Raw genomic sequence first — 18,610 nt, forward strand, 5'->3', positions numbered from 1 at the left:
ACGGGTGCCGCACCAATAAAATGGCGCCCTCATGGGAAAATACAAAAAACAGTATTTACTGCATATACACATCGTGATCATACCAGAAACAAGCATGATACCATTTACTTGAATGCACAACACACGATGATCAACATTTTGTTGTTGTAATCTTTATTTTTTCTGTCGTATGATTAGTTTTTGAAAATAGCGGAAAATCTAAAATGATGTTAAAATGTTTGAATTTACATGCCACTTTCGACACTTATGACAGTGTTATACACTTTTTCAGTCTTTAATGGGTCTTCTTCAAAGAATGCTCTTGGAAAACTGAGGATATTTTGAGATCGGTTAATTAAACATTTGCAGCTATTGGGGCTTTAATAATTCGTTGTTGTGTTTGGAATGAGTGAAGCACGAACTATGGGTGGTTTTATACCAGGGTTGAAGGACTGCCAACGCTCGGATGACTGACATTCTGTGTTTAATAATGTTGCAGAAACTGTGTTCAAAGGATGCCTGTTATCGTTTGACAAAGAGATAAAGAAAAGTGACCAGAACCTAGAATAATGTCGTCATTGTCAAATTCATTGATGCAATGACTGTGCTGAAAGTGTCACACACATATGTAAAGCAATGACTAAAAGAGGCATAAGCTTTACCACAAAAACTGATTGACTTGACAAAAGTTCAAAGTTCTTGTGTTCGCTCACTTTGATCTCATTGGTCTGATTTTTAATGGTATTATTCATACTGTATACACTGACTACAATTTAATAATATCATCAAACATTGTGTAATTAAGTACAAGTACTGGTTTCATGTTATCAGGAATTCAAGTGAATTACAAGATGTGTAGGTACTTTTAGTTTAAAGGTATACTGTCACCTGTTCCAATTTTGCCAGTTGCCATGAAAAGAGAAAATCTAACCAATCACAGATTTTAAGCAGATGGCTGCTTTTTAAAAACAGCGCGCTAACATAAGCATTTTGAATACCAAGGAACGCCCCTTTGACCATATATGGGCATATTTAGATTACAGGTGACTGTATACCTTTAACACAACTTAGTCTAATTCAAAGATAAAACAATGGTGGTCACCTAAACATTAGAAAAAATACTTTATGCTGGGACAGTAAAGTAAAAACACTCCATAAATCAGAGAAAAGGATGGCAAAAATTCAAGAAACATCAATAAAGAAAACCATTTTCAGAAAAACATTCATGAATTACATCATTTTCAGGATTTCTCGGAAATATTCTTGACAAAAACGTTTAATACAGCATCCCTCAAATTCATAAGATCTTCCTTGGTACTGTAGATATTTACAGACACCCTACAAAACATTTGACCTTGAATTTCAACTGGTGCACAGTGGACATGGTGTTTGAGGTAAATTTCAGCCAAGAGATCTTCGGCCCATTGGTCGATAACGTCATACTTTTTTGGGCAGTTTGGTAGCCTCACCATTCTCATATTGGGAGCCCTCATGTCAGCTGGAACAGGCAGTGGTTCAGTTCCCCATGCTTCTGCCAGCATCGGAATACCCCATTCCAGAAGAGAATTTGTGTACTTGTGTACTGCACCCTGTAAAGAGAACCATCATATATAATATCAACAGGATATATATCTTTGCAACACTGTAACTTTGAACTGTAAATTAAATGTTACAAACTATCAGGCATTTACTGTAGGTAAGCGGACAAGTAGGACGCAGTTTAAAGAATTTAACAGTACAGTTTGCCAGTAAAACTCTGAGGCCTAACTGGACAGCTTTTAATAAAAGAACTCTCCAATTTACCAGTAAATCGGACACTTTTAAACAAAAGAACTTGTAAATAGGACACTTTTAAACAAAAGAAAGCCAGGTGGTAATTATAAAATATTCGGTTATGGAAATTTGAAAGCATCGTTAGAATAATGGGCATAAGGCAGAGAGTGGTATAACTTTAATTAATTGGTCATTGGTTTCCACACCGGTGTATAGTAGTCCTATGTTTAAATTCTGACAGGCATTTCTGATTTTGAACTTTCATTATATACTTGAACAAGAAAGATTAATATTCCACTATGGAAACACAGCCTTAATCCATCCTCATAGCAAAGATTTTGACATCACATTTAACCTGCAACAGTTTGGTTTATTTTCCCAAAAATTTTACGCTGTAACTTTTAATGACTTTTTTCATTACTTTTGTTTTTAATGTCAACCAAAGTGTTTTGTTTGTACTCCCAAAAGGAAGTTGGAACACCAACTCTTTAGCTTGTCAACACAGCGTTTTGTCATGTAAAATGCGTGGCACTGTATATTTTTAAATTGTAGTCAAGACCAAAATTACTGTTTGTCAGCATATATATGTACAGGCTGAGTTGACAAACTATATACTGTTTATCTCAACATGCTTGAGGGAGTGGAAGAAGAAAGTAGTTGACATTAAAAACAAAAATAGTCTGAAAATCATCCAAATTACAGCTGCTGGCTCTGGATTGGGAAATGGTGAATGGTGTGGACAGTAGTTTTGTAGTGCTGAAGGAAATTTTATCACCATAATAGAGCTAGCTCTATATGATCAGTGAACTGGAACATTCACTGATTAAAGCATTGGCACCTATCACTGCAAACTACTGGATATTCCAGAAATTTCAGTACAGTGTTTTTGTGAAGGTAAATGTCACTGAGGTTCCCCAGTTATGTTATGGGGGTCTCCCCTTGGTATATATATGCAGTCAGACAAGGGACAACAGAAATGTTACCGGGATTCCCGAATCATTTACCAATTTTTCCCAACCTCTGCAAAAAAACACTGCAAGGTCTCACCATTCCTCCTATGTCTTTGTAAAACTTGATTGCAGCCGGTGCAGATAGGTAAGTGCTGTTGTCCTGAGTTCCCTGTTGAAAGAATTGTTTTTGCATAGACTGCTTGAAGTTGTGGGAAGTGACCAGGGGTTTGATGATGTTGTGGTGTTTTGGATTGATCCATAGAAATGCAGCACCTCTAGGCGTGTACACCCACTTATGTAAGTTTCCTGCGATTAACAAGAACAAGACAAGATAATGTACCAGTGCACATCAGTGAAAGAAAATTTTCATGCTCAGTGTAGACAGGAGGCATATTTATGGTACTGATTTTAGACCCAAGTACCTAGCTTCCAACTTTTCTCACTGCAAATCCTAAACAGACACCAGATGTGATTTCTGAATACACATTAACACATGTATGGAGAAAAGTAAAATCTTCATCGAACTTGAAATATTTATGAGTATATATATCTTTCACATCAATATTTAAGTAAAACTGTTTAAATATTTTATGATTACTGCCACAGTTGAGGTACCGGTACAAGTTTGACACAAGTTCAGCCAATAGGACATAGTTCCATGGACTTTTCATGAACATTAATGTCTTTCACTTGTAACTTTAAATGTTGTCCATTGGTCCTATATTCAATGTGTAGAAATCCCATGGCAATCGTAATTAACCCTTTGAGCGGCAAAGTCTGCTTTTGTCCCTTTATAAGATAAACCCCAGTCAATTTTTTTCATATTTTTGCCAAAACTTGAGAACAAATTGTGGCCAATGAAATGTGATTTCCATTTGGTACAAAATTAAAAAAAATCACAGAAAAATTTATAAAAATTGGTAAAATGTTGCACTAAAATTTTGGCGGGAAAAAATTACAGCGCTCAAAGAGTTATGAAACAGCTATTCTCAAGTCCTTGGTATGCAGTGAGAGTGCAAACACCATTATGGGATCAAATTTGTTCTCACACTCTGTACGATATATCACATGAGTGAAGTGCATTTTCCTTTGACAATGACATAAGCACTCCATGTGCCATTTGCAAATATTGAATGGACCTGAGAAAAATAATCCCACATTGGACCCAACGGGCTGAGATGGAACATTTCACAAGCGTTAAATCGGGGAAATTGCCATATCTCACTCATGAGACAAAAATTCCCAGACTTGTGTGAGACATTCCATCTCAGCCCCTAGGGCAGGGTGTGGAATTATATTATTCAAATAGTATTCCCTGAAGGAATCCCTTGGGATATTTCTAAGGGTATACCACCATACCTGTATAGTAGTCAGGCTGTAGTTCCTCAATGTTCAACGCAATCTGACCCGGAGCGTGTGCACCATCTATGAACGTCTGTACCCCAAATTCACGGCACAACTCAATCAGTTCTTGATTGGTATGACCAATGCAGTGGAACTGGTGATATGATCTATGATGGCTATCTTTATGGAGGACTCTGATGACAAAATATCCCTGTAGTTTTGAATGAACTCGTCTTTGCTGTTGATTGGAAATGTGATGTTCAAGGTCAACACATTGGCTGTTGGCGCATTAAACAAGAAAGATGAAGATTTCATTAGACCAAAAGATATTTTTCATAGTAAGTGTTTTCAGATACAGTATTTGCTATACTTCAACATATTTAGGTAATATATATATGACACCCTTACTGAACATATTTCACATGAAAAGGAATTCAGATATGTCAGTAATTCGTGATTTAGAAAATGACCTGAAGGTAAGCTGATGTACATGTAAACAATCAAGCAGGCACAGCAAGTCAAAAGTCATGAGAAAAGCAGTAAACAGGAAACGGGGACCACGACTGGAATGAAACTTGCAAACAGGTGCCTCTAGGGAAATATAACGAATCCATGTAGGTGACAAACTAAAAGTCAACAGAGTTGCTGTGCTTTGGAAATGTTGGCTTTCTAGGCAGAACCAGCATAGCTGCATCTTGAAGCAGTGCAAGCCTTGTGAGGCATTTAAAAAGTACCCAGATTAAAACAGAATTACATGTTCGAACGACCCTTGAGAAAACTTGAAGTTAAAGTGTAAGGCCAACAACTTCATTTGTAATCGTGTGAAAATGCATAGCAATTTACACCGAGTTATGTCTGCTGGGTTAGAGACATGACAACAGTAACTTGTTGGTTGTTTCTAAAGTATTATAAATGAGATAGTTGGCCCTACACAGTAGACTTGACTATGGCTCACACAATCACCTAGCTTTGCAGCAAGGATTCAGATTGAGTAATATGCATGATGCCAATGGAATGTAATACAAACCAGTTTAAAATGACTGAAGTACTGACTGAGATATTACCTTAGAGACATACCACAGGCAACACTGACGTTGTCAAGTGGTCTTGAACTTATCAAACTTACCTGAAGTGTTCATTTCACATGTATCTTCTGCAGCATACACCATGGATGGATACGTCACGTTGCATACAAGTATAGTGTCACCTTCATTCAGCCGTAAGGACTTCAGGACTGCACTGGTTCCTTGAAACAACATCAAACCGAATAATGTGTATGGTATTTCTCTTTTAAAATGTTCAATAATTTGAAAAGGGGTGTCTCATATTATTGTTTGGAATAGATGTCTTATTGCCAGGAGAAACTTACCTGTGGTCACATTTGGTATCAATACAATGTTTTCTGTCTTGGCACCAACAAACTTTGCAACTTCTGTGCAGGCCTCCTTGTGGTACTTTGCATACTTGAACTTCTCAAAGAGATCTGGACCTTGTTCATATTCCACCAGGAATCTACAAATACATTCAGTGATAAAAATTTACACAAAGTAGGACTTTAATACATCCTGGTACCTTACTTTCTATGATAAATAGATTATTTCATGCACAGAATAAAGACGAAATTCCTAAATTTACAGGTCAGTTTTCAAGCTTAACAGTGAAAACTGATCAAACCTTAAGACCTTGTTCCAGTGACGTGCAGTAGAAAATGTGTCACCCGTTAAGAATGAAAATGAAGTGTCAAAATCATGTAACATTGAAAACTTCAGTTTCTGTTCTTTTCTGATCAAAGAATCTTTTTGTCATTTCATTCACGTTGTAATGGGAACTATTGGCGCTTGAGAGGATGGTGGTCATAAACTAAAAAAATTTCCACAGATAAATATGTTACAATCTTGTAGCTTGTGCAAAAAATATTCTCATGACATGAGACTGATATAAAAATATGAAATTTTGAAAAACAAGCATGGATTGCCCTGCAAGCTCTTGGTTAAAATATGTTCAATCATCGACAATGGGAAAATTTGCACATTCTCATTTTAAATTTTTAGATAACTATACCAAAAAAAACATTTGTATACACAGCCACATCAACCCTTGAATAAAATTTTGTGACGATAGCCATACACTTTCTGAATGTAATGCAACAAAAGTTTTCATCAATTATGACACACAAAGAGAGACACCTGAACCTGGCACAGACATCACAGACAAAACATCGATTTATGATTAGAATGCTCAATACTCACCTGGATGTCAAAAATATACATACAGACTAAAATGCTGTGTGCTTACACAGTAGCTTCAATAACACAATTTTTGGTGTTTGACAAGACTACAAAGTCAGATCACAAGAAGTATTTTGTGTTACATGTGTGTGTATGGTGTAAGGGCAGTTCATTTTGATAGCTGATCAATGGGATCTTGAAGGACAATGACACACTTTAACCCTTTCACCACCATGGTTTGTCCCAAATCCATTGTTTTCTATGGTAAAGTTGGACCTGTATACAGGGAACTGGGGGTGAAAGGGTTAATGCACATCTCAAAAAGTTTCATCCTTGTGCTAGCAAGTGTTATACCTCTATAACCCTAAATTATAATGACGTTTTGTTGAACTATGTATAAAGCTATAGATTGAAAGGTGCAAATTCACTGATCCGTAGGGCAGCAGAAATAGTGCATAGTGTTATTACAATGTTGAAGAGAATGAATTAAATTTAAATGTAAAGACTTAAGGGAAAGAAATATTAGGTAGAAATATACCAAAGACTAGAGGTTTTTAATCTAGTTTGGAGAAAACAAAGAAATTTTTTGCTTAACATTTAATATATTTTATTTAATAGCGATTGTTCCATTTGTTACTATATACTTCATATACAGAAGCATGTATGCATGATGTTAGTTGTTGTTTAACTTTGCTTAATCCTTTCTTTCTGTAGCTTCACTTTTACGATTGAAATAGTTTTCTAACAGCTACTACCTTATACCCTTCTTTACGACAGAATGCACCTAAGGATGGTCTTTCAGACACTTAAATATTTATAATACCTTTCTAGTCAGCTGCTTGCATAGATTCTCTTTGACCCCTGTGGAGTAAATGAAGATTTCACTGTTGTGTTTTTGTGAAAAACTTCTTCTTTATTCCAGACATTTTGATTTTCAAATGTCAGTAAATTTTAGGGTGATCGTTTCACGAGCACCAAAATTTGCAAGGTAACTCCTTATTCGTATTCTTGATTCTGAAAGAGAATGGTTTAATTGAAGTTCGCAGAGGAAAGTTTTGGTGAAAGTTAACAGTTTTCTACTTCAAGGCATACACTACCTTAACCCTTTGAATGCCGAAGTCAATTTTTGTCTCCTTTATAAAAATATAAGCCAGCCAATTTGTTTCCAGATTTAGACAATTTTTATAATTTTCCCAAAATTTTGATCAAAAACTGTAGCTCATGAAAAGTGATGTTAGTGTGGTCCAAAATGATAAAAAAATTACAGAAAAATTCATAAAAAATTGGTAAAATGTTGCACTAAAATTTTGGTGGAAAAAATTACAGCACTCAAAGGTTCAAAAAGGATGTGATACAGAATCAAATAGATAAATATATATGTAACAATGAATTTGAGCAAATGCATGCCAAGAGACATCGGCAGCCTGTAACTCAGCGGCCTCCAACATAAAATTTATGTTGTTGAGGGTTCATTATATGCTATTATCAGAGTCAACCTTCTCCAACCAACTCTCTTGTCTCCTGAGACAATCCCTACACAACAAACACCTGGCATTTGTTACCTCCCGGCAGCATACACGTAGACCACACAAAATCTACCGCAAGTGTTTCCCATGCAATTTTGTATTCTTGAGTAGACACATACACATAGGTGACCATATCCACTAGTACACTCCATGGTCTACCACAATTGGTGACAAATACATAAGAAAAGAAATGAGTTATTAGTTAACAGGTATTTTCCAAGTTTTTGCAACAATGCATAACCGTCAGTTTCTTACAGTCAAAGGAAAAGCAATTCTCATCACTGGCTCATAACCTTTGACCTGTTGACATTTGGTTCAAGGGTCAGATATTTGTCAGGATCTGCAATAATCTGTCCCCTAAAAATGGTATGCAATGTAGTATACTAGTCTTAAACTCCACACAACAGCTGCAAAACTGTATCATGTTGACATTATGAGACATCTAATTACGTTGTCAAAACTCAGGTTGAATTCCAAAATTGAGTAATATCCCAGAACTGAAAACATGTCCTCATTTATACACGATCAATATTGTATTGTAATTACCAATGTCAAAGCCAACAAAACAGGTAAAAATTTAGAAATTCTTTGTCAACTGATATTGTATCTCAGCACATCAGTGTTCAAGTTCCTCTGATTTTTCATCCTGGTATGTAGATGTTGTCTGTAACAATTTTATGGGGGTTAAAAGGTCTGTTTCTAATTTACGAGCAAACCGTGCCTGGTAAAACGTTCAAAATCACATTCTAATTTGAGTCAAGCCAACAGCAAAACACTGGTATTTAGATCAATGAACATACTGTACACTGAAACTTTTACAGGATACAAATTAACAGAGTGATAAACATAATCCATGATTTCATCACAATTTGTTGTTTTAGAGAATGTCTTTTGTAATTTCATTTGAATTGTTTATCATGTAAAAATTTTAGAGCATCTTACTAATCAGAGTTGGGCTTTGTTTCGGAAAACAATTCAATGTCCTGCATAAATTAATCCTTGATGGAGGTAAAAGATTTGTAAGACCAAAAATAAACAATATGCCTTGCTAAAATGGGGTAGACAAGAGCAGTGGGGAACCTTTTCCTACTTTTGCTTGCTGTGAAGAAAAGAAAACTGTTCACGAATGATAAATTGTTGTACATTAAGTGTAAACAAGTCATTGACAATGACATAGTCCCCACTTGTAATAGGAGTATTAGTCTTGAGGGGGCAGGGAAATGAGGTCATTAAGAAGTATCACTAAAGTGTATATGTTCAGATCTATGGACACATAGGTCTATGTCATTGTTCCCAATTTGAAACAAGAGGCATGTCTAAGTTATGGTTCTAAATCGGGAAAAAAGATCAAACCTCTAGCTGTATTGGCCAGCCAAGAAATACATATGCATAACAAATGAGGTACAAGATGTGACATCTTAAGGTCTATTATCCTATCAAAATTGAAGCGTAAAGAACTTGTGATTACTGAGTTATGCATATATATGCATATTCAAGGTCAAAGGTCATCAAGGTCAAGTGACATTTTGAAAAAAAACATTGTATTGCTAATTAATCCATATATGCCAAAATTCAGACCTCTAGCTCTATTGGCTTGCCCACAATTATATATGGGCATAATTAACGAGGTAAAGCATGTGTTGTCATAAGGTCTCCCATCCTACTAAATATAAAGGACATAGCACTTGTGGTTACTTATTTATTGACATAATCGTGTATTTTAGGTAAAAGGTTATCGAGGTCACATGACATTTTGTCAAAAAATTTCTATCCTATAGTCTATCCCTATATACTAAAAATCATACATTTACCTCTATTGGCTTGTTCAAAATTAGATATGCACATAATGAATGAGGTACAATATGTGGCGTCATAAGGTGTCCCATCATACCAAATATGAAGGGTGTAGTACTTGTGGTTCCGGAGTTATGGACAAATATGTATATTTGAGGTCAAAGGTCATTGAGGTCACATGACATTTTGTCAAAATAATTGTATTGCTAAGTTATCCCTACATACCAAAATCAGACCTCTAGCTCTATTGGCTCGCTCAAAATTAGATATGCACATAACTACTGAGGAACAATATGTGGCGTCATAAGGGACCGTCTCAGATTGTCGCAGAAGTTCAAAAAGCGAAATTTATTCGTTTAGGGGGGGAGGGGGTTTGACCTCCATTCAATTAGTGAACTTCACTTTCGCACTTTTATTTTGTGATCACAAGTTTTCGTGTTTTATTTTAAATTAAAGAAAAAAATGCACACTCGTGCCAACAACTTTGTAACTGTTTCCATCTCGTTCATTCCCCAAACACAATTTACCGATAGTAACATTGTATCCTAAACCTTTCATTCATCAAATTATTCAAAGACAAAAAGTATCATTTTTTAAAATGGGCTATCTATAAGCGTCTGCTCTAACCACTAGATTTCTTTATCTCAATTGTTATGCACCAGGTTATGCACCTGGTCATAGTCGTTTTATACGATTGAACTTGCCTGGGCCCCCATGTCGAAGTTTCTTGCCGGAGTGACTCCAGGTATATGTCTACCTGGTGAGAAAAACCACCATGTAAACAGACTGATATAACCGAAGCCCAAATTCTCTGTAAGGAATCATAGCAACTGTCTGCGACAACGCAATCAAACAGTCAATGCATACTGGAACGGCCAGAACTGGACCGGGTTTCCTATATAACGAGTGAGGGATATCCTTATATGGGTAAATCGCCTGAACCGTATGACGATTACTCAGATGTTACTGCATTTGCAAGTGCTGGCATTAGGGCATTGCAGACCAAGCCTCGGTTTGTTTAATGTTGTAATGTGGCAAGGGGAATATGTCTTTAGTAGCTATAGCAAAATGCAACATTGTACTCTCAGGCAGACATAAACATTTCACACTTTTGAAGTTTCGTTTAGGGGAGGGGGGAGGGGGTTTGATCTAAACGAAGAAATTTCGTTTCTTGAACTTCTGCGACAATCTGAGACGGTCCCTAAGGTGTCCCATCATACCATATATGAAGGGTGTAGCACTTGTGGTTACTGAGTTATGGACAAATATGTATATTTGAGGTCAAAGGTCACCAAGGTCACGTGACATTTTGTCAAAAAAATTGTATTGCTAAGTTATCCCTATATACCAAAAATCAGACCTCTAGCTCTATTCGCTCACTCAAAATTAGATATGTGCATAATTAATGAGGTACAATATGTGGCGTCATAAGGTGTCCCATCATACCAAATATGAAGAGTGTAGCACTTGTGGTTACTGAGTTATGCACAAATATGTATATTTGAGGTCAAAGGTCATTGAGATCACTTGACATTTTGTCAAAAAAATTGTATTGCTAAGTTATCCCTACATACCAAAAATCAGACCTCTGGCTCTATTGGCTCGCTCAAAATTAGATATGCACATAATTAATGAGGTACAATATGTGGTGTCATAAGGTGTCCCATCATACCAAATATGAAGGGTGTAGCATTAGTGGTTACTGAGTTATGGACAAATATGTATATTCGAGGTCAAAGGTCACCAAGGTCACATGACATTTTGTCAAAGTGTCTGAGATATCTGCGTGAACGGATGGACTCACGGACTGACATGACCCAATCTATGAGCCCCCTGGACTTTATCTGTGGGGACTAAAAACTGTGTCACTGCATCCTTTTTGCAATATGAATACGATGAGAAACTAAATTTTTATTTATCTTGGCCTTATACATGGGAGCCTATGTACTGGCTTATACATGGGAGTCTATGGACTGCCTTATACATGGGAGTCTATGGACTTCCTTATACATGGGAGTCTATGGACTGCCTTATACATGGGAGTCTATGGACTGCCTTATACATGGGAGTCTATGGTCTGCCTTATACATGGGAGTCTATGGACTGCCTTATACATGGGAGTCTATGGTCTGCCTTATACATGGGAGTCTATGGAGGTGAAAACTAAAAAGTCCTCTACCACGGCCAAATTTGATCGCATTGTGAAACAAATCGACGTGCATCTGTATGAGGTATGGTACTATCCTTGTACCAAGTTTGAACGAAATCGCTCCAGGCGTCTCTGAGATATCTGCGTGAACGGACGGACGCACGGACGGACGCACGGACATGACCAAACCTATAAGTCCCCCCGGACGGTGTCCGTGGGGACTAAAAAGCAAAAATATTAAGGGTCAGGGGCTTTGGCTAATGTTTGGTTAAAATACACATTTTTTAATAGCCAGGACATAAGAGTAACATACCACAAGAAAATAATCCTACCTGTATCTTGCGTCAAAAACTCGTTTTGGCACAGCGCCAAAAGAACCATGGTTACATGGTGTGATGTCATCATAGAAGAAAAACTCTGCTTTTCGCATCTCTTTCCCGAACTTGATTTTGGACAGAGGAACTTTTTCCCGCTTTCTTCTGACATACACCAGAGCAGCAAAACTGATGCCCAGGGCTGAAGCTGTTGCTATGGTGATTACTGTTTCCTTTGAAATCATCCTAAACTACGTGAACAAAATAAACAACAGATGTGAATTGCAGGCAACATATAATAAACAATTTCTTGATTTCTGTATGAAGTCGGAGGCAAATGTGAAAAATCCTAAAAATTGCAGGAAGCATTTAATACCTGAGTGAAAGGTCCCCTAACTGACATTCCCTTATATATGTTGGGTATGGTACTACCTTTATCAACTTGCAAACCGGTGTTAAAACTAACCCCAACAATAATTATGTACTAATAAAATACTACTATTTCATCCTGAATGAAAAAGTGGAGAGGGAATACATAAGCTTACAACATAAGAAGATTTAATGTCGATAAAGCTCAGAGTATGAATGACTCCCTCTTTTCAAGTCATAACATAACACTGGCATATGCCGTATAACGCCGGGAACACACAGCACGGTACGCAGGGCTAATGAATATCCCTATCATAATATCTCGATTGTACAAATCATTTCATTCAGGATTCCATATGACCTATGATTAGGTAGGTGTTAAAGAATTGCAAGATGTTCACAGGTGGACCACCTGTTCGCTTACTTACCCGGGTCGCTTTACCAACTGCACAGCGTTTGGATACACTTCTGCAATCCTACACAGTCTGTACACAAATCGTACAAGAGATTTTTACTAGCCGGGTAGCCCCAACCAAACATGTGGTGTGTAGCGCGAGAAACTTGAAACTTTACGAGCTACGAGGGGCAAATGCGGAAGGTGTCTATCGGTGTCACGAAACATAGACCGTGGTCACAGCAAATACCAGTATACGAGTGCTGGTGAAATGAGGTCACGATGGAGATGATCGACGGCCGATCAGGTTCAAGTCATTTCGGGTCAAGTCAGGTGAGGTCAGGTCAACTCTCGGCAGGCTTTCATTCTGTACCTGTGGTGGCGCTCTCACTATCGTCCCCACTTGTGCATGTAGCAAGTGTAGTGTGTATAGTGAGAGAGAAATGTAATAAGCCCGGGAGTAAAGGAGAATAAAATCATGATGCAACTTATTTACGGTTTATTTTCTGGTCTGTGAGACTTGGTGATAAAGGAAGCCTTTGAACTCAAGTTGAATGCACTATGAACATTTTATATCACCTTGTTATTCAAGACATTCTTTGTACATTTTCGTTTGCTTAATATTTATTTACATTTATGTAGGCATGCTTAGTGTCGATGGTGGACATATCTACCATCAAAATCACTATTTGTGAATAAATTTTACTTTCCTTTCAAAAATGTGGGAAAGCTCCGTTCTGTTTAAGTGTGACATAGATCCTCTACCGGGAACTTGAAGGGGGAGGGGCACTGGCTATATAGATGTACCCTGAAAAGTTCAAATTACGAAGCACCAAGTATATATTATATCACATTGTAACACAATTTGTTTCGTTCAAAAGTTTTACTTGGGCAATAAAGGGATGGGGAGTTGAAAACCGCAATAGGCCTACATATGTTCACACCCCTTCAATGGTAGTATGCAGTACCTCTTCTCCGGCTTCGTCTTTCTTACGAAGGTCAATGGTTTAGAGAAAAGTTAAACTTCTGTATAACGCAGAAGACGCCTTTAAAGTATTCACAAAAACCTCTGGAGGGAGGGGACATAAAAAAGGTCTCTGATTTTTTCAAACGCCTCCCCTTCTAAAGTCAAAGCGCGTTCAAATGTCCCCTTCTGACTTGCTATAATTTTGAAAGCCCCCTAAAAACAAAACAGGCCTTTTTAGAATAGACAGATTCGGCATAAGTGTAAAGTGACTCGATGTGACTTCCACTAGTTCTAGTATCAAGTGGTATAGACATTCTACGTAAACACGATTATTATCCCAGAAATGTGCGGGACGCCTGTGCCTTTCGTAAGGGACTTTCGTTTTTATCCGTTAGTGACGCCATCATACACGGAAAAGTTTCAATGGTGACAGCTTGTTAATTTTGGTTTACTTGCTTTGTGTGTTAATTTTTACACTTCATCGTGAACTTGTCGAAGTCACCAGTTTTCTCATTTTATTAACAGGTCTGAAGTTGAGGGAAACATCAAGACTGTAGCAGTGAACAATGGGAAAGTGACTCATCCCGACTTACTTGATCTCGTAGAAAAATTGCCAGTGCAGCTTTTAGTGTCGAAGAGTGACAACACGTTTAAGAGATATTCCAGTTACTTCAAGGAGTGGAAAGACCACAATCTCTTCCAGCTAACGCTGTACATGTTGCTCTTTTCATCACCCACTGTAACTTAAATTCATCATCAAATGTTATTCAGAGTTGCATTTATGCAATTAAATGGGCTCATGAAATTGGAGGATTTGCTGATCCTACTGTTCATCCGTTTGTCACGAGTTTATTAGAGATTGCAAAGAGACATTGTTCCGTTGAAAAATAAAAAGGGTCCTGTGTCTTCCGATTTATTACGTGCGCTTTGTGCTAAATATCAGGGGCCTATAGATTTGATGTTTCTGAGGGATCTTACCATGATTTTTAGTTTCACTTGTTTTATTAGGTTTGACGAGGTCAGTAATTTGAAATGTAGTGATGTAAAGATACATTCAGATTTTCTAACGTTGTTCATTCGTCATAGTAAAACCGACCATGTCGAAACGATAACGAAGTAGTTATTTCAAAGCTTGAGTCTGTAGCTTGACCCTGTGATTGGTTTCTGAGATATTTCAGAAAAACAAGTATTGTTTTAAGTTCTGGAGATTTTTGTTTAAACCTGTTAATAGGCCAGGGCGTACTTGTAAATTTGTGAAGAGTAACAAGAAATTAATGAGTTACACACGGGCCAGAGTAACCATAGTTTCACGTTTGAAAGAAGTCGACGGAAATGGAGTCTTTTGGTTTCCATTCTTTGCGTTCTGGGGGCGCTATTCAAGTTGTTGCTGCTAAGGTAGAACCAAAAAAAAATTGCCCGCCGACCTACCTACCCTATTTTTGAAAACCATGTTATCGGAAAAGCACAAGTTATTATTTTTTTTGCCTAATTGCACGGGTTGGCGCGATCGAATCGATGTTGGAAGCTAGCGCGACGGTCGGTTGAAGTCCGACACGCAAAAGATGGGTATTGAGGCTTGCCAGGCGGCTTTGTGTTTCAAAAAGTTTAGGTTTGTAATTTTCTGTGTTGCGAGTAAAACACCTCCAAAGACGAGTACTACGAAGAATATTTAGTTTGCTGGGTATTGCAATTTTTGTATTTCTTTGTTTTGCTTCGTATTACAGTTCGAGTGTATTTCCTTCTCTCTGTTTTCCCATTCTTTAGTTTGGTTAGCGTGACCCTATTTTTGTTGTTTCTCATCTCCAGAGGAATACTCGGGCAGGGCGGGCGGTCGAAATAAAAACAAAACTACAAAAAAAACTGTATTTGTTTCAGTTCAATGTTCTGTCCATTCAGTAACTGCAATTTCTTGTCTTTCAGTTCAGTGTTCTGTGCTCTTTGTCCTTTCAGTCTGAGTCGCTTTTGATGATGGTGGTGCTGTTGCTAGATTGATCGCCTGTGAGGCGGCGCAAATAAAAAAGTTTTTTTTTAATTTTCATGTCAGAGCTGAAGTTTACGGTCAGTCGGGAGATTAGAAACAAAAAAATAAAAAATGTCGCCCTTAGTTTGTTACCGCCTCATTATTCATACCATCACATATGTTGTTATTCGTGTTTTCTGTACAGAGTCATCATTAGACATGAAATTTTCCCGATAGTCAAGTACAAAAGTATTGTCTAGCGGTTTTCTCGCCGTTCATCAACATTTCTTCTCAGAATTTTTTGTTTTGTCAAGCTATTTTAGAATGAAGCTCATCATATTGTTAGCATATCTAATCTAGTGTTTGTATTTGGGCACAGGTTTTAGTTCCAGAGTTTACACCCAATGTAGAGTTTTTATCTCTGGTTTTTCCTGGACGGCTATATGCTTTTGAGTTTCAAAGTTCTCGTTATTGAAATTTTGTCTCGAATTTATTCCTGTATCATTTTTTTTCAAGAGGAAAAAAATTGTTTTGTCACGTCTGCTGTGGTGAGAGTATCACCATAATGGCGAACAGAGTACTTCATACTTAGTTTTGCATCACCTTCCTCGCGGCAGCCTTAATTCTTGCTGGTGACCCACAGGAATATAAGGTAAGTCAGCAAGGGTTTTTCTCTGAGTAAGGGGTGGACCATTTGACAATTTAGGGTGTGTGGAAGATTTCGGGAAAAAATATTCCTTGCAGACATTGATGAAAAAAAATCAGCCACAGATTATCAGAGATAAAAAAAGATAGAATAGGAAAGAAAAAAAACACCGACAAGGCACCACAAGTAGTTTTAAGGCTGTAACTTACAGTGACAGATTTTTAGAGTTCCACTTAGGCCAACTTTTAGAGAATGATTGCGTGTTCCATGTTTGCTGTTTTACATTTCTACACAATTAGGGGAAATGAATTGTTGACATCAGTGACTATCAACTGTTCAGCTCAACTGCCATCGACACAGAGCTTTTCCTGTAGATTGATTGTCTACCATGCCACTGCCCTTCTGTTTGTCAACATCACTGAAGTTGTTGAAAATCTCATACAACCTACAAACTGAACTGCTTTGCAATATCCAGATTGCAGGTTCCCTTACCGATATTGCTGATAAAAGTACCACTGTAGTATTGACATACGATACATAACACATTTTTAATAAGAATGTGTAAGCTTACAGGAAGAAAGTAATTTTTCAAAGATTAATTTCATAAGTATATATTAGTCAATGATATATGGCGAGTAGGATCAGCAAAATTTTAAGTCAATCCTATCAGCTGTTTTTCAGATATATGGATATGCATTGACATTTAAAAGCAATCGGCCAGCAGTTTCAGAGATTTTTTATACCAAAAAGTTATAATTGCCACCAAACTACAAAATTACAGATTTCCTGAGTTTGAATAAATCTGATACAGATTTACCAAAGAAAGCTGCCTACAAATTCAAAGCTGTATGACCATGGATGTCTGAGAGGATGACAGACAGTTATCTGATAAGCTTAGTGTTGCTGACAACAGAGCACAAAATTGCCTGAAGAAGCTTCTAAAACAAAATTTGCTGAGTTGAAAAAAAAATATCCAGTGGAGCAGGAAAAAATGAAATAATACCATCTCATCAATCTTCCAGACCCTCCCCAGAATATCAAATGGTACACCCCTAAGTCATCACAAAAACACAGTACAGGTTACATTATTCAATCAATCTTTATTTGTACACGATATTCGTACTAGTAGAGAGTTAGTACACCAAAACATGTGAAAAATTTGAAAGAAGAAATATTAGTGAGCAGGGATGGTGATTTCTTTGAGTACAGTCATGAAAATTTAACACTTCCTGCTGCTGCTGCAGTACTGGGACATTTCAACTATAAAGTAAATAAAAAAGGAATCAGTGTACAGTTGATGCTGACTAAAACCAGTTTAATTCCTTGTTACACTTTCAACTAATGTCTTTCTGAACATGGGAGCACTTGTACAGAATAATGAACGTATAAAGCATGGACATTGGACGTAGAGGTTCCAGTAGAAAATCTATCTGTAGGTTGCTGACGCAAAATTACTACATATAGACAACATGGGCCACCACTTTTAATACAGTATTGAACTTATACAGTATGCTATTATTAATTTTTATATTTTTTGTTTTCTTACTTTTCATTTTAATTTAGACTTGTGCTTATAACAGACCCCCACAGTTGGGACAAGACCTATATTCTATCATTATAACATTAAAACATCCCTCACCGATACCCGTTAGTCAGAGAAGCAAGAATGAAAACACGGCCTATCAACGAATCTCGAGGTATAAATTAACATTGCAGTCAATTTATGACCCTGTTTTAGGACAGACAACTGAGAGAATCGTCTATGAAGGGACAATACTGCTTTATACAGGAGAATGTATTAATTATGTTTTAAGGTACAGCAAGGAAAGTAAAAGAGCAGGATCCAGAAAAATAGTAAAACTAATGAGTGAACACTTCAGCGGCATAGGGCAGTATGGTGTAAGAACAATATTAAACCAAAACTCGGAATCCTGATATACTTGAGGAAGCTATGGATAAATCAACATTAACAGAAACAACGAGAAGACAAAATGCCAGACGATCCCCTACCCATATTTCGGATCGGTGTTTTGATTTTTTCAAAGAAGAAGACAACGGCTGCTCACCGTACAGAAAATCAAACATGTGAAGAAGGAAAATGGAATGACTGAATGGAAAAGTCACAGATCAAGGAAATCGAGAAGGAAAGAAGAAATGAAAATCAAACGCAAAACAAAAAATCAGAACTCCAAAAAATGCTGCATATGTGACGACGAC

At 37.1% G+C, this 18,610-nt stretch overlaps 2 protein-coding genes across 3 annotated transcripts; both read right to left on the reverse strand.

Moving 5' to 3' along the window:
• Positions 1-446: 446 nt before the first annotated feature.
• LOC139114530 (uncharacterized) lies at positions 447-13,148 on the reverse strand. Of its 2 annotated transcripts, XM_070676317.1 has the most exons (7): positions 12,855-13,148; positions 12,076-12,308; positions 5,416-5,558; positions 5,173-5,292; positions 4,062-4,324; positions 2,800-3,008; positions 447-1,568 (listed from the first exon to the last, which is right to left on the reverse strand). In XM_070676317.1, exons 2-5 carry the CDS (start codon positions 12,300-12,302, stop codon positions 4,167-4,169), a joined length of 648 nt encoding a protein of 215 aa, XP_070532418.1. In that variant the 5' UTR covers positions 12,303-12,308; positions 12,855-13,148; the 3' UTR covers positions 447-1,568; positions 2,800-3,008; positions 4,062-4,166. The 2 variants fall into 2 exon arrangements, with proteins under 2 accessions (XP_070532418.1, XP_070532419.1); XM_070676318.1 differs by lacking the exons at positions 447-1,568; positions 2,800-3,008 and having other exon boundaries at positions 4,199-4,284.
• LOC139113980 (uncharacterized) lies at positions 1,221-3,379 on the reverse strand. The gene is made up of 3 exons (XM_070675453.1): positions 3,301-3,379; positions 2,800-3,008; positions 1,221-1,568 (listed from the first exon to the last, which is right to left on the reverse strand). Exons 1-3 carry the CDS (start codon positions 3,377-3,379, stop codon positions 1,221-1,223), a joined length of 636 nt encoding a protein of 211 aa, XP_070531554.1.
• Positions 13,149-18,610: the final 5,462 nt, after the last annotated feature.

The sequence above is a fragment of the Ptychodera flava genome, chromosome 16, assembly GCF_041260155.1.
Source record: "Ptychodera flava strain L36383 chromosome 16, AS_Pfla_20210202, whole genome shotgun sequence".
Lineage (NCBI taxonomy): Eukaryota > Metazoa > Hemichordata > Enteropneusta > Ptychoderidae > Ptychodera > Ptychodera flava.

Coding starts and splice junctions, on each gene's coding strand:
- LOC139113980 (XM_070675453.1), bottom strand. CDS start 3,379: ATGTTCATGAAAAGTCCATGGAACTATGTCCTATTGGCTGAACTTGTG. Junction 3,009..3,300: donor CCGGTACCTCAACTGTGGCA/GTAATCATAAAA, acceptor TGTTAATCGCAG/GAAACTTACATAAGTGGGTG. Junction 1,569..2,799: donor ACAAAGACATAGGAGGAATG/GTGAGACCTTGC, acceptor TTCTCTTTACAG/GGTGCAGTACACAAGTACAC.
- LOC139114530 (XM_070676317.1), bottom strand. CDS start 12,302: ATGATTTCAAAGGAAACAGTAATCACCATAGCAACAGCTTCAGCCCTG. Junction 5,559..12,075: donor GTTTTTGACGCAAGATACAG/GTAGGATTATTT, acceptor ATGTATTTGTAG/ATTCCTGGTGGAATATGAAC. Junction 5,293..5,415: donor GATACCAAATGTGACCACAG/GTAAGTTTCTCC, acceptor TGTTGTTTCAAG/GAACCAGTGCAGTCCTGAAG.